The 16,533-nt window shown below is 41.9% G+C and overlaps 1 protein-coding gene and 1 pseudogene across 1 annotated transcript in view; one reads left to right on the top strand and one right to left on the bottom strand.

Moving 5' to 3' along the window:
- The window catches only part of KDM5B (lysine demethylase 5B), an 84,143-nt gene that overhangs the window by 26,587 nt on the left and 41,023 nt on the right, over window positions 1-16,533 (top strand). The window contains exons 2-4 of the mRNA XM_030930342.1: window positions 7,248-7,325; window positions 10,096-10,218; window positions 11,605-11,775. Of these exons, the coding sequence (XP_030786202.1) occupies window positions 7,248-7,325; window positions 10,096-10,218; window positions 11,605-11,775 (372 nt within the window). The remainder of the gene's footprint in view (window positions 1-7,247; window positions 7,326-10,095; window positions 10,219-11,604; window positions 11,776-16,533) is intronic.
- On the bottom strand, window positions 8,301-8,708 carry LOC104674505 (annotated as a pseudogene).

The raw sequence follows: 16,533 nt of genomic DNA, 5'->3' as shown, positions 1-16,533 counted from the left end.
CACAGTGGTTGACTTTATTTTTTAAACATTTCTCTCAGTTAAATCTGCTTTTAGTTGTTAAGTTAGTGCTGGCACTGAGGAAAATGTTTACCTGATGTTTCTCAGGCCTCTGAGGATTTTGAAGCTTCAACTTTCTACTTAATTGCCTTCCTAAGGAAATACATTTTTGAGTCTTAAGGAAACTAATTGAACTTTTCTTTTCTTTTTTTTTTTATTTGAGACAGAGTCTCGCTCTGTCGTCCAGGCTGGAGTGTAGTGGTGTGATCTTGGCTCACTGCAAGCTCCGCCTCCCGGGTTCACGCCATTCTCCTACCTCAGTCTCCCGAGTAGCTGGGACTACAGGCGCCTGCCAGCACGCCCGGCTAATTTTTTGTATTTTTTTGGTAGAGACGGGGTTTCACTGTGTTAGCCAGGATGGTCTCGATCTCCTGACCTCGTGATCCACCTGCCTCGGCCTCCCGAAGTGCTGGAATTACAGGCGTGAGCCACTGCACCCAGCCTGAACTTTTAAATAATAAGGTTCTTGTACTTTATCTTGTAAGGGTTAAAATAAAACCATTTTCAGGTTATTTTTGTTTGTTTTTTTGAGACAATCTTGCTCTGTCGCCCAGGCTGGAGTGCAGTAGCATGATCATGGCTCACTACAGGATTGACCTCCTCGGTTCAAGTAGTCCTCCCACCTCAGCCTCCTGATTAGCTTGGGACTACAGCTGCATGCCACCATGCCTGGCTAACTTATTTTTTTTTTGTAGAGACAGAACCTCACTATGTTTCCGAGGCTGGTCTGTCTGTCTTTCAGAGTCTTGCTTTGTCACCCAGGCCTGGGGTGCAAAGGCGTAATCTCCACTCTCTGCCACCTCCACCTCCTGGGTTCAAGTGATTCTCCTGTCTTAGCCTCCTGAGTAGCTGGTTATAAAGAATGAGAGAGTTATTTTATCAGGTACATGCCACTACGTCCGGCTAATTTTTGTATTTTTATTAGAGATGGGGTTTTGCCATGTTGGCCAGGTTGGATTTGAACTCCTGACCTCAGGTGATCCGCCCACCTTGGCCTCCAAAAGTGCTGCGATTACAGGCGTGAGCCATTGTGCCCAGCCCCCAGGCTGGTCTTGAGCTCCCACGTTCAAGCAGTCTTCCCCCTTTTGGCCTCCCAAAGTGTGAACCCCACCACACCTGGCTTACTTTCAAGTTTTGAAAGTAAAGGAAATTAAAATAATCTCAGCAAGGAATTTATATGGAACTGCATGTAATCTACAAATTCATATTACATCTAGTTAGTTTGTAAAGGCTGTTTTATGTTAGCAAGTGATTTATGATCCATTTTATTGGTAGGGAGTATAAGTTTTACTTTTTGGCCAGCTTACATTATATTCCTTTTAGACACTTAAGCATCAAGTTAAACATTATCACAATATTTCTAAGTGGGGATTTGGATTGTTTATTTGGCTACGTAATTTGAGGATTCTTTTTCTTTTCTTTTTTTTTTTTTTTTGAGACGGAGTCTCACTCTGTCGCCCAGGCTGGAGTGCAGTGGCCGGATCTCGGCTCACTGCAATCTCCGCCTCCCGGGTTCACGCCATTCTCCTGCCTCAGCCTCCCGAGTAGCTGGAACTACAGGCACCCGCCACCATGCCCGGCTAATTTTTTGTATTTTTAGTGGAGATGGGGTTTCGCCATGTTAGCCAGGATGGTCTTGATCTGCTGAGTTCGTGATCCACCCACCTCAGCCTCCCAAAGTGCTGGGATTACAGGCGTGAGCCACCACGCCCAGCCCCGAGGATTATTTTTCAAAATTTTCACCTTAGAAGCTTTATTATGATCTCTTGTATTTACCTTTCATAATGACTTCCCCTACCCCCCATTTAAAAGTTATGGTTGGCTTCTGCCGTGCCTCACACCTGTAATCCTGGCACTTTGGGAGGCCTAGATGCGAGGATTTCTTGAGCCCAGGTGTTCCAGACCAGCCTGGGCAAATAGTGAGACCTCATCTCTACTTGAAAAAAAGATTCATGTCCCAAAGAGACCAGACTTTGCCAAAGGTATCAGTTCCATATGACAGTGAACATTACAAATAAATTTGATTTTTTTATTGGAGTCTAGTTTTGTAACTGACAGTGAATGTCCCAAAACTGAATGACATTTATCTCTTCTCTCATTCTTTATAACCAGAAGAGACGACAGAGTTTGTAGTGATCTATTTTTAATGCAAAAATGATCTTCTCAAACTATTTCTTTAAACATACCCACTTATGAACATCCTTATTGACAGATATGTACTAGTTTCCATTTGATGAATCATTTTCAGGATTCATTTTAGCTTTAGGCTAAAATAAGCATACTGTGTATATATTCATACATAAAAGAAGCTCATTTTAATTTGTAAAACTTTAATATATAGGCTTTTGAGAACATCAGATTAATACCTTTATCATTGTGTTTTGGGATTAGAAGGTATATTATCTGATCAATCAGCAAATAACGTATATCACCTGTAAGTCTTAGTTAAAATTTTCAGGCCGTTTTGAAACTGTTAAGACTAAATATTTGAACATTTACTTCTATATTCTGACACATTATTTTTGATATGCTTTTGATCTCACCTTAACCCAGATCATTTCTGAAAACCAACAGCTTTTATAACACACTAGAAGCAAAGCTCTGAGCAATATAAAGACTTCTTGTTAGCCTACCATAGAATATGAAGAAGCAGTGTGATTTCCTTTTGCTAGGATGTGTTCTGTACAAATTAAACACATTACTTTAGCTTTTAGTTATTGAGTTGAACAAAAACAAATCAGACTTTAATCTTTTTCACTTGGGATGGAGGTATTTTTTAACTTTAACAAAGTATAGTGTGTTTTTAACTGACATTTTAAACATTAACCATAAAAAGACAGTACAACCATGTTAAACACTTGAAGACCTTACCCATCGCTTTTTAGCTTAACATTTTATCATGCATCGCTGGTGGGCATTTTTACTGAAGTCTTTGCTATCATTAAAACAAAACAATTTCATTTATGTGTTTATTTTAGAGCTAGGGTCGTGCTCTGTTGCCCAAGCAGGAGTGCAGTGGCACAATCATAGCTCACTGTAAACTTGAACCACTGGGCTTAAGTCATCCTCCTGCCTTAGCCTCCTGAGTAGGTAGGACTACAGGTTTGCACCACTATGCCTAATATTTACATTTTTTGGTAGAGACGGGTAGAGACTGGTCTCAAACTGTTAGATTCAAGTGATCCTCCTGCTGCTGCCGCCCTAAGTGCTGAGATTACAGGCATGAGCCACTGTGCCTGGCCGTTGTTTTTATTCTAAACTAAAAGCAATCTATAATGATAAGTTCCAGCAGTACAGATTTGAAATGTTAAAAAGCCTCTTTTCTCCTTATTATTGTGATATTGTTTAAAATCTGCATATGTAAAGTTCAACACAATGTTATTAGCTTGGTACAAACGTAATTGTGGTTTTTGCCATATGTGTATGTAGGTAATGGCAAAATTGCAGCTTTTGCCACATACATGTATGTATTTTTTTTTTTTTTTTAGTAGTGGCAAAAGCTGCAATTACGTTAGCACCAACCTAATACATGTTTTTGTTCTAGTTTTTTGCTCATTGAAGCTTGGGTATCTTTCCATATTTAGAACATCTAGATTTTTTTAATTATAGCTGAGTGGTATTTTATTGTTGGTTATAGATACACCAACATTTATTTAGGTTATTCTCTACTGATAGATGCTTAAATTTTAACTTGAAGGAATTTTGCAGTGAATTTTCTTTTGCCTATATCCAGGTGTTGTGAGTGGTAATAGATATTTATAAATTCCTATCAGAAAATCACTGGGTCACGGCCAGGCGCGGTGGCTCATGTCTGTAATCCCAGCACTTTGGGAGGCTTAGCCAGGTGGAACATTTGAGGTCAGGAGTTTGAGACCAGCCTGGCCAACATAGTGAAACCCCGTCTCTACTAACAGTACAAAGGTAGCTGGGCATGGTGGTACATGCCTGTAATCCCAGCTACGTGGGAGACTGAGGCAGGAGAATTGCTTGAACCTGGTATGTTCAATTCTTGCTTGCAGTGAGTGAAGACCGTGCCATTGCATTCCAGCCTGGGTGACAGAGTGAGATTCCATCTCAAAAAATAAATAATAAAATAAAAATAAAATTGCTGGGTCACAAGGCATGCGCTGTTAATCTGATAGGTAAAAACAATGAGAGTTTGTATATTTCTTGAATTCTGGTTGAAGTTGGGCGCCAGTCTTATAATTGACCATTTTTCCCTTTTGGCTGTTGATACAATTTGTCCATTTTTCTATAAGTTACTATTTTTTCTTATTGATTGGTATGAACTCTTTATAAATCCAGCACTTTTAAATGCTATGTAATATTCAGTGTTATTATAATACCATAATAATCATACATTCCTAATGTAATGCTGCAGTTAATTTCATTCATGTATTTTTTTTTTCTTTATTATTTTATTTATTTATTTATTTTTGAGATGGAGTCTCACTCTGTCACCTAGGCTGGAGTGCAAAGGCGTGATCTTGGCTCATTGTGACCTCCACCTCCTGGGTTCAAGCGATTCTCCTGCCTCACACTCCTAAGTAGCTGGGACTACAGGCATACGTCACCACACCCGGATAATTTTTTTTGTATTTTTTGTAGAGACAGGGTTTTGCCATGTTGGCCAGGCTGGTCTCCTGACCTCAGGTGATCCGCTTGCCTTGGCCTCCCAAAGTGCTGGGATTACTGGCGTGAGCCACCGTGCCTGACCATTCATGTATTTTGTTGACTCTGGTTGAATTGTTTTCTTTTTTTTTTTTTTTTGAGACAGAGTCTCACTCTGTCGCCCAGGCTGGAGTGCAGTGGCCGGATCTCAGCTCACTGCAAGCTCCGCCTCCCGGGTTTACGCCATTCTCCTGCCTCAGCCTCCTGAGTAGCTGGGACTACAGGCGCCCACCACCTCGCCCAGCTAGTTTTTTTGTATTTTTTAGTAGAGACGGGATTTCACCGTGTTAGCCAGGATGGTCTCGATCTCCTGACCTCGTGATCCGCCTGTCTTGGCCTCCCAAAGTGCTGGGATTACAGGCTTGAGCCACCGCGCCCGGCTGAATTGTTTTCTTAGGATAAACTTGGTATAAAATTGAGTTTAAAGGCTGTGAATTTCCTCATTAATATATTCACACAATCTGAAATAATACATTTAATATTTAATAAATATTTAATGCATTTTGGATTATATTTAAAACAAGGATTTAAATTACCTATAACCCTACCAATAAGGACAACCACCATTGTGAGCCTTTTTGCTTTAGATAGCTTTCCAGTGTTTTATTTTTCTATTGTAAAGCCTGTTCTCCCCCACCCCTTAACATATATAGGGAAGATCTTTCCACATTAGTAAATAAAGATGTAGGCTGGGCACGGTGGCTCATACCTGTAATCGCAGCACTTTGGGAGGCTGAGGTGGGCAGATCATCTGAGGTCGGGAGTTTGAGACCAGCCTAACCAACATGGTGAAACCCTGTCTCTACTAAAAATACAAAATTAGCTGAGCATAGTAGTGGCACATGCCTGTAATGCCAGCTAGTCGGGAGGCTGAGGCAGGAGAATTGCTTGAACCCGGGAAGCGGAGGCTGCAGTGAGCCGAGGTCACATCATTGTACTCCAACCTGGGCAACAGAGTGAAACTGTCTCCAAAATAAATACATGCATACATACATACATACATACATACATACATACATACATACAAAATCTATACTACAGGGTACATTTTTCCTTTTTTACTTTTTTCATTGTATTAAAATATTAAAATGTACGTAACATTAAATTTTTGCCTTTGTAACCATTTTTAAGGATACAGTTCACTGGCATTGGGTACATTTACATTGCTGTACAACCGTCACCATTGTCTGCCTCCAGACCCTTTCATTATCCCAGACTGAAACCTATTAACGCATTTTTATACCTTTAGCTGTTCTCTTGTTGTGGACATTCATTTCCAGTTTTCTCCCTTTGTAGGTAACAATTGACATATATATATGTGTATATAAAAATATATATATATGTATTTTTACTTGTCTGATTACTTCCTCATGATGGCAGTTCTTCCATGATAGGACAATTCTCTAGAGAACAGTTTATATGAGTATACATATTAAGGACAATTTTTTTTTTTTTGAGACGAAGTCTTGCTCTGTTGCCCAGGTTGGAGTGCAGTGGCGTGATCTCGGCTCACTGCAACCTCTGCCTCTCATGTTCATGCGATTCTCCTGTCCCAGCCTCCTGAGTAGCTGGGACTACAGGCGCCTGCCACCCCACCTAGCTAATTTTTGTATTTTTAGTAGAGACAGGGTTTCACCATGTTGGTCAGGCTGGTCTTGAACTCCTGATCTCAGGAGATCCACCCGTCTCAGCCTCCCAAAGTGCTAGGATTACAGGTTGAGCCACTGTGCCCGGCTAAGGATGACTTTTAAAATTGGATTTGGATGTCAGTTTTTCTCCCCCTGACACCACTGTAGAATTTACCCTTAGTTTAATAAGAAAAGTTAATGTGGGCCAGGCTCCGGTGGCTCACACCTGTAATCTCAGCACTTTGGGAGGCCAAGGTGGGAGGATCATTGGAGCCGTAGAGTTCGAGACTGATCTGGGCAATACATGTACCTAGACCTCGTCTCTAACAGAAACCTTAAAAAACTAGCTGAGTGTGGTGGTGTGTACCTGTGGTCTCAGATATGGGAGGCTGAGGTGAAAGATCGCTTAAGCTCAGGAGGCAGAGGTTTCCACGAGCTGTGATCATGCCACTGCACTTAAGCCTGGGCAACAGAGTGAGACCCTATCTCAAAAAAAAAATTATAAAAGTTAATGTGATTGGAATATTAAATGTGTTTTTTTGAAGTTATAGATATATAGTTGTTATATAAAAAATGAGATACTTCTATGGTAATACAGAAGTCAAAGTGTCTTTTGCCTAAATGAGTGTTTTTTTTTTTTAACAGGCTCAGTGACATTGCTCAGTGGGAAGATTTGTGGGGAGAGGTATATGTGATATTTATTTGGGAAAGGGTGTTCACACATATTTTGCTGTTCTCCTGGACAAAAGGTTGAAAAACCACTACTTTGTGTTCTATTTTGTTTGATTGGTTAGAATCAGATTTACCTAACCTGGGTTTTAATTGTAAAACAAAATTTTAAATGTCAAATACTTACAAGTTATTCTAATAAGAGCCTGTGCTTTCTCCTAGGATTGGCAGCCACCATTTGCATGTGATGTTGATAAACTTCATTTTACGCCGCGTATCCAGAGACTGAATGAATTGGAGGTAATGTCTTCACTAGTGTTCTGTTTGCCTGTATTCCAGGGGGACCCTCTTTGAAATTATTGGGATATTTTAAAATTGTTACAGAATCACCATTGTAAATCTGTTTTTAGATTTGTATTTGAGCAAATAAGAACATTTCTTTCTGTAGAGAACAGGTCTTTAAAATATCAAATTGGCTAGGCATGGTGACTAACACTTGTAATCTCAGCACTTAGGGAGGCTGGGGCAGGAGGGTTGGCCTGGGCAACATAGTGAGACCCTCTCTCTAGTAAAACATAATTAAAAAATTAGCCAGGTGTGATGGTGATGGTGTGTGCCTATAGTTCCAGCTACTCAGGAGGCTGAGGTGGGTGGACTACTTCAGCCTGGGAGGTCAAGACTATAGTGAGCCATGGTTGTGCCACTGCAGTCTGCACTCCAGCCTGGGCAACAGAGCAAGACCCTGTATCATATATATATTTACATATGTGAAGATACACACACACACAAAATTGTATTTTTTTTGTAGGGATGGAGTCTCCCTATGTTGCCCAGGCTGGTCTCAAACTCCTAGGCTCAAGTGATCCTCCTGCCTCTGCCTCCCAAAACTGGGCATATAAAAGCTTCTTTGTCATATAATTTTAAACAATAATATGGCATTGTGCTTACAGTACTACTTCAGTTCCTTTCAGAGTGCCTACTTACATCACAGGAAGGTTTACTGAGTGTTTAATTCCTTGTCTGTCACGTGGTAGGGGCTGAATTAAATTTTTTTTAAAGTCACTTAAAATTTTTACTTTTTTTATTATCGAGTCCTGCTCTGTCGCCCAGGCTGGAGTGCAACAGCATGATCCTGGTTCACTGCAACCTCTGCCTCCTGGGTTCAAGTGATTCACCTGCCTCAGCCTCCCAAGTAGCTGAGATTACAAGTGTGTGCCACCAAGCCCAGCTAATTTTGGTTTTTTTTTTTTTTTTTTGAGCCAAAGATTTATTTATTCATTTCTTGGATTTGAAGTACTCTTCGATAACATCCTTGGCCTGAGACTCCTTTCCATAGTCCTTAACTACTGCACAACTGCAACCAACCACTTTACGGGGTTTCCCCTCTCTGTCAGTTTTACAGAGGCCTACCCATTCTCCTTGTTTCTTGTTGTCATCAACCTTAATTAGGTTGATCTGGTGTTCAGCACAAAGGGCCTCCACCAACTTGACATACATAGGCTCATCACAGTTGGATGCAAGCACACAAAGATGGGCTTGGCGCTTGTCTAAGGCTTTGGCAGATTCGCGAATTCCACGTGCTAGGCCATCGTGGATGAGGGCGGTCTTCAGCACCTCTTGTAAAGCATTATTAACGTCCATTACACCTCCAGCAGCAATGCCTTCCTCGGCCACGGCGGTGAGTTACGGGTGAAGCGGAATCTTGATCTCACCCAAGCCTCCGCCTCCGCGCAACTCCGGCGGCAGGGAAAGAGAAATTTTGGTATTTTTAGTAGATATGGGGTTTCACCATTTTGGCCAGGCTGGTCTTGGAATCCTGACCTCAGGTGATCCACCTGCCTTGGCCTCCCAAAGTGTTCGGATTACAGGCATGAGCCACCATGCCTGGCCTGAATTAAATTTTTGTTGAGTTAATGTGTGTGTGTTTTTTTTGTGGGGCGGGGACAGAGTTGCTGTGTCGCCAAGGCTGGAGTGCTGTGGCACAATCTCAGTTCACTGCAACCGTTGCCTCTTAGGTTCCAGTGATTCACCTGCTGCAGCCTCTTGAGTAGTTGGGATTACAGACGTGTACCACCACGTTCAGCTAATTTTTATGTTTTTAGTAGAGATGGGGTTTCACCATGTTGGCCAGGCTGGCCTCAAGTGATCTGCCCATTTTGGCCTCCCAAAGTGCTGGGATTACAGGTGTGAGCCACCACACCCGACCATGTATAATTATTATTTTTTTATTTTTCTTTTTTATTGAGATGGAGTTTCGCACTGTCACCTGGGCTGGAGTGCAGTGGCGTGATCTTGGCTCACTGAAACCTCTGCCTCCCAGGTTCAAGCGATTTTCCTACCTCAGCCTCCCGAGTAGCTGGGATTACAGGCGCCTGCCACTACGCCCAACTAATTTTTTGCATTTTTAGTAGAGATGGGATTTCACCATGTCAGCCAGGTTGGTCTCAAACTCCTGACCTCATGATTCACCCATCAAGCGATTTTCCTACCTCAGCCTCCCAAAGTGCTGGGATTACAGGCGTGAGCCACCACACCCAGCCATATAATTATTATTTTGAGATGGAGTATTGCTGTCTTGTCCAGGCTGGAGTACTGTGGTATGATCTCAGCGCACTGCAACCTCTGCCTCCCGAGTTCAAGCTGTTCTCCTGCCTCAGCCTCCTGAGTAGCTGGGATTACAGGCAAGCGCCACCACACTCGGCTGATTTTTGTATTTTTAATAGAGATGGGGGTTTCACCATGTTGGCCAGGCTGGTCTTGAACTCCTGACTTTGTGATTCATTTGCCTCGGCCTCCCAAAGTGTTGGGATTACAGGCGTGAACCACCGCGCCCAGCTGGCCATGTATAATTATTTAACCAGCTATATTTTCTGTATTTTTGGCTGTTTCTCATTGAATTTAGAAAGTGGTATTATATGATTCTGCTGAAAGAGCATTAAATTAAAAAAAAATTTTTTTAAGTGGTATTGTACTTAAATATTCTGTGAAAGAAAATATCACATGGGCAGGTAATAGGAGCTTTAAAATAAGCTAAATGAGATGAAAACTCAATCAATTCTTTGTCTTTTAGGCTCAAACTCGAGTAAAATTGAATTTCTTGGACCAGATCGCAAAGTACTGGGAGTTACAGGGAAGTACTCTGAAAATTCCACATGTGGAGAGGAAGATCTTGGACTTATTTCAGCTTAATAAGGTAATGGGCTAATGATCATCTTACCATCTTACTCATTTAATAATCTTACTGACAGAATGAATTTGATCTTCTTTGCCTTAAAAAGGAACTTACTGCTCAGCCAGATGGCTCGCGCCTGTAATCTCAGCACTTTGGGAGGTCAAGGGAGGAGGATTGCTTGAGACCAGCCTGGGTAACATAGGAAAACTCTGTCTTTACAATAAATTAAAAAATTAGACAGGCATGGTGGCATGTGCCAGCTGTTTGGGCGGCTAAGGAGGGAGGATCACTTGAGCCCAGGAGATGGAGGCTGCAGTAAGCTGTGATTGCACCACTGCACTCCAGTCTGGGTAACTGAGCAAGACGCTAAGACGCTGTCCCAAAAAAGAAAGAAAGAACAAAGGAACTTATTTTTTGAGATGTGCAAAATGAGGTTCTCAAGTCAGTTGAGTGATGAGGATCATCAGGCTCTGCTTCCCAGGTTTTGAAACCTTGTGGAATATTTTGCTGCCACCTGTTTTTCTCATTTTCACACTTTACAAAAATTCTGCAAACTATTTCTTTTTATTACAGATAAGGAAACTGAGGCTCAGGGTGATAAAAAGCTAAAAAGCACTGAGCCATGGCTGGACATGGTGGTTCATGTCTGTAATCCCAGCACTTTGGGAGGTCGAGGCTGGTGGATCACCTGAGGTCAGGAGTTCGAGACCAGCCTGACCAACATGTCGAAATCCCGTCTCTACTAAAAATACAAAATTAGTTGGGTGTGGCGGCACATGCCTGTAATCCCAGCTACTTGGGAGGCTGAGGCAGGAGGATCGCCTGAATCCAGGAGGCGGATGTTGCAGTGAACCAAGATTGCGCCATTGCACTGCAGCCCGGGCAACAAGTGAGAAAGTCCGTCTCAGGGAAAAAAAAAGAAAAAAGAAAAAAAGCTGAGCCATAATTCAATACCAGGCCCAATTGATTCTGAACTTTACGTTCTTTCCATCAAACATGCTGGCATGCATCCTAGTCTTTAGTTTTTGGAGATTTATTTAAGAGTCCAGAGTAAGACCAAGTATTATAGTCCCTTCTTTGGTAGAGATTTAGTTTTAGGTAACCTGGTTCTTTCCACATGATTGCTTTGGGGATGTGAAAAGTAGCTTAGAGGGGACAAAATGTTTATGGACCATGTTGTCAAGAGAGATGTTTAAAATTTCTAACTTAAAATTAATAGTGTGTATATATGTGTGTGTGAGTATATATGTGTGTGTGTGTGTATATGTATATGTGTATATATATTTGATTGGCAAAACATGTTTTTAAAAGATAACCATAGCCAAGAATATTTTCCCCTTGGAGTCATACTTAGGTGCGATTAGAAGTGACTCCATATAGTTGTTTCTAATTTTGCTATTTTAACAGTTAGTTGCAGAAGAAGGTGGATTTGCAGTTGTTTGCAAGGATAGAAAATGGACCAAAATTGCCACCAAGATGGGGTTTGCTCCTGGCAAAGCAGTGGGCTCCCATATCAGAGGGCATTATGAACGAATCCTTAACCCCTACAACTTATTCCTGTCCGGAGACAGCTTAAGGGTAAGTTTGGGGGCTAGCCTTAACCTGTTTTATCTTACTACTTATCAGTACATTGTCTTTTCAGGAAAATGAAAAGGCCTTGATTGTGTTTGGGAGACCTTGTTTTAGAAGACCTTGTTTTGTCAGGGCGCGGTGGCTCACTCCTGTAATCCCAACACTTTGGGAGGCCAAGGCAGGTGAGTCACCTGAGGACAGGAGTTTGAGACCAGCCTGGCCAACATGGTGAAACCTCGTCTCTACTAAAAGTACAAAAATCAGCTGGGCATGGTGGTGGGTGCCTGTAATCCCAGCTACTCGGGAGGCTGAGGCAGGAGAATCGCTTGAACCCGAAAGGTGGAGGTTGCAGTGAGCCGAGATCGTGCCACTTCACTCAAGCCTGGGCAAAGAGCGAGACTCTGAGACTCCATCTGAAACAAAAAAATACCTTGTTTTGTGCTTTTTCCTCTAGTGTTTTTGTTCTGCTTTGAGAGAAACTATACTTAGAAGTTTGTTTCTGGAATGAATAAGATTGTGGAGGAAATTTTTTTACTGTCAAAAGCTGAGAAGTTGATTATTATCTACTTGTTACAACGTTGCATTCTCTTTAAATTTAAAGTAGCTAAAGTATTCCTGGCTGTCATATGAAGGTATAAACTGTGAAATAACTTACCTACCTATTCTCTTTTGCCAGCTGAGATTTTTAAGGAGATTGTCAGAATGTTGATATGGTAAAAGATAGGGGATTTTATAATGCTGCATAGCTAATGGGTTCCTCTTCTAGTAATTCCTGTGTAGCCATGTTCATTTCTGACAAAATGGTATTTGTGAAATTATTCACTTAAAAACTTGTAAGTAAAACAATACTATAAAAGCTTCCCGTTTATTTCCATGCCTTGGTAGAAAGAAGAGGGGTGTCATTATCCATTCACACCCTTTGAGTTATTTTAGGACTACAGCAGTGAGCCCTATAATTTTAAGAATTGTTTTCTGTGCTGTGGAGAGGTAGGAAAAGAATAACATAGTTTTTGAGGGGTAAATCACTAACCAAAGTCCTGTCCTAATACCACACACACACAAACACACCATCTGTAATGCTTAAATCCAGTAGATTTGTTTTTCTTCCCTCTTTCCGTTATTGATTCCAGGTGAACACTTTTTTTTTTTTTTTGAGATGGAGTCTCGCTCTGTCCCCCAGGTTGGAGAAAGCTCCGCCTCTCGGGTTCATGCCATTCTCCTGCCTCAGCCTCCCGAGTAGCTGGGACTACAGGCGCCCGCCACCGTGCACCCGGTTAATTTTTTGTATTTTTAGTAGAGACAGGATTTCACCGTGGTCTGGATCTCCTGACCTCATGATCCGCCTGCCTCGGCCTCCCAAAGTGCTGGGATTACAGACGTGAGCCACTGCGCCTGGCTAACACTTTTTAGCATAGAAGAAAGTGGCCAATCTGACATTCAAAACTTTTTTTTGTTTGTTTAGTACATTATGTGAATGTTTAGTGAGCCCATGGATGAAATTGTTTAGAATGTTGAGTGTGAGTCAGGAGCGATGGCTGAGGCCTGTAATCCCAGCACTTTGGGAGGCCAAGGTGGGCGGATCACTAGATGGAGAGATGGAGACTATCCTGGCCAACATGGTGAAACCCTGTCTCTACTAAAAATACAAAAATTAGCTGGACATGGTGGCGTGCGCCTGTAGTCCCAGCTATGTGGGAGGCTGGAGCAGGAGAATCGCTTGAACCCAGGAGTTGGAGGTTGCAGTGAGCTGAGATTGTGCCACTGCACTCCAGCCCGGGTGACAGAGCAAGACTCTGTCTCAAAAAAATAAAAAAAATTAAAAAAACAAAAAAATAGGCTGGGCGCGGTGACTCACACCTGTAATCCCAGCACTCTGGGAGGCTGATGCAGGTGGATCCCCTGAGGTCAGGAGTTTGAGATCAGGCTGGCCAACATGGCAAAACCCTGTCTCTACTAAAAATACAAAAAAAAAAAAAAAAAAAAAAAAAAAAAAAGCTGGATGTGGTGGCAGGCACTTGTAATCTGAGCCACTTGGGAGGCTAAGGCAGGAGAATTGCTTGAACCCGGAGGCAGAGGTTGCAGTGAGCCGAGATCTGACAGAACAAGACTTAGAACGAGATTGTCTCAAAAAATAAAAAATGGAGTGTTGAATGTGGAGCATTTTTGCCTCATAGTCAGATCTAGATAACAGTTGCCCATAATAGGTTAATTTTCTTGAACTCTTCCTAAGTATGGAAGTTATAGTGAATAAAGGGAGAGAGAGTCCTTTTAATGATGCTTTGTGGGTTGTAACATTTTAGAAACATGTCGCTTATATACTTAAAAAGGCAATGTAGTTTTATGGTTTAAAGGCACTTAAGTATTTATACAATCAAGGAGTTGAAAGGAGTAAGTATTTAAAAGGTACCCTTTTGTAAGCATTGCATCTACAGTAAAGGTAGATATTTGTAAGTGACTTACTCTGTGCCAAGTATGTTTTAGGAAGTGATACACATTCATTGTAAAAAGTTTAAAAACATAGGAGGAAAGTATGGCAAAATAAAATCACTCCTGATCCTTCCACCTGTTATTTCTGTCTCTCAGGGCTATTTTTATGCATACATTCACAAATTGAAAGTGTACTCTTCTTCAATGATATATACATCATTGCATCTTGGGTTTTTTTTAACTAATCATATGAGTATTTGCCATATCATTGAATAGTTTTGAAAATGCGATTTCTAATGACTGTGGCTATCCATTTTTTTTTTTTTTTGAGACAGAGTCTGGCTGTGTCGCCCAGGCTGGAGTGCAGTGGCGCGATCTCGGCTCACTGTTAGCTCCGCCTCCCGGGTTCATGCCATTCTCCCGCCTCAGCCTCCGAGTAGCTGGGACTACAGGCGCCCGCCACCACGCCCGGCTAATTTTTTGTATTTTTAGTAGAGACGGGGTTTCACCGTGTTAGCCAAGATGGTCTCGATCTCCTGACCTCGTGATCCACCCGCCTCGGCCTCCCAAAGTGCTGGGATTACAGGCTTGAGCCACCGCGCCCGGCCTGGCTATCCATTTTTATAGCCAGACCTTATTTTTATTTCTTCTATTGTAGAATGTTTAGGTCGATTCTAGTTTTTTATTATAATACTATGATGAACATTCCTTGTATGTAAATTTTCACACCTATTTCTGATTTTTGAAATAGTTATTAGGGAGAGAAGAATTGAAGAACATATACTTAGGAAAAACAGGTGTACAGTGAAGGAATTATTGCAAAAGGGTGAAGGTAGAGTGTAAGTTAAATTTTGGGAAGCTTGAGAAAAGTTGATACACTGTTCCAGTGGAACAGAGGCCTCGATCTTGCATCATCATGTTTTCTAAATGTCTTAAGGGATTGCTCTGCCTTTGTGGGATGATGTGATTATGGCATGATGATGATATTAAATCACCTGTAAGTCCTAGTTTCTCAAGTAAAGGTTAAAATTAGCGTCTGTATGTTAATAACATTAGATATAAAACCATATCGTGTTTTTTTTTTTTTTTTTTTTTTTTTTGAGACAGTCTGGCTCTGTCGCCCAGGCTGGAGTGCAGTGGCGTGATCTCGGCTCACTGCAAGCTCCGCCTCCCGGGTTTATGCCATTCTCCTGCCTCAGCCTCCCGAGTAGCTGGGACTACAGGCGCCCGCCATCTCGCCCGCCTAATTTTTTTTATTTTTTTTAGTAGAGACGGGGTTTCACCGGGTTAGCCAGGATGGTCTCGACCTCCTGACCTCGTGATCCGCCCGTCTCGGCCTCCCAAAGTGCTGGGATTACAGGCTTGAGCCACCGCGCCCGGCATTGTGTGTATTTTTAATTGTGGTTTGGAACAAAATAATAAAGCTCTTCTTATTTATTCTAAAAAACTACAGGGCATGATTGTCTTATATCTGCAAAGTCCTTACAGAACCAAGCTGACCATAGATGATGGAACCATTGAGACTAACTAGTAGGAGATAGGAACCACATATATAGTATCTGAATTTGTGTTCATCCACTTAGTGCAATTTATGTAATTCAGCTCAATTTGTATTTTCCTAATCACTCATACTTTTGTGTCTCCAATAGAAAGTACATTGGATACATAAAGGGGATTAATTTAGATGACGAACAGGTTTTATTCCCCTCTGCATGCTTTCATTAAACATACTCTAAATACTCAACTGAGGACTTGTTACAAAATAGAAGGCAATGTTCTATACTACTTTTTGTAAAAAACAAAATATTTGTTTCTCTCAGTTGTTATTGGTGTTTAGTTTGTCTCATAATTTTTTCTTTTTCTTTTTCTTTTTTTTTGAGACGGAGTCTTGCTCTGTCACCCAGGCTGGAGTGCAGTGGCACGATCTCGGCTCACTGCAATGTCTGCCTCCCAGGTCCAAGCGATTCTCCTGCCTCAGCCTCCTGAGTAGCTGGGATTACAGGCATATGTCACCACGTCGGCTAATTTTTGTATTTTTAGTAAGGACGGGGTTTCACTATGTTGGCCAAGCTGGTCTTGAACTCCTAACCTCAAGTGATCTATCTGCCTCGGCCTCCCAGAGTGCTGGGATTACAGGCGTGAGCCACTATACCTAGCCGTAAGTCTTTTTTTTTTTTTCTTTCTTTTTTTTGAGACGGAGTCTCGCTCTGTCGCCCAGGCTGGAGCGCAGTGCCCGGATCTCAGCTCACTGCAAGCTCCGCCCCCCAGGTTTACGCCATTCTCCTGCCTCAGCCTCCCGAGTAGCTGGGACTACAGGCGCCCGCCACCTTGCCCGGC

This window comes from Rhinopithecus roxellana, chromosome 1, assembly GCF_007565055.1.
Source record: "Rhinopithecus roxellana isolate Shanxi Qingling chromosome 1, ASM756505v1, whole genome shotgun sequence".
Classification (NCBI taxonomy): Eukaryota; Metazoa; Chordata; class Mammalia; order Primates; family Cercopithecidae; genus Rhinopithecus; species Rhinopithecus roxellana.
This window is presented reverse-complemented; position numbering and strand designations above follow the sequence as displayed.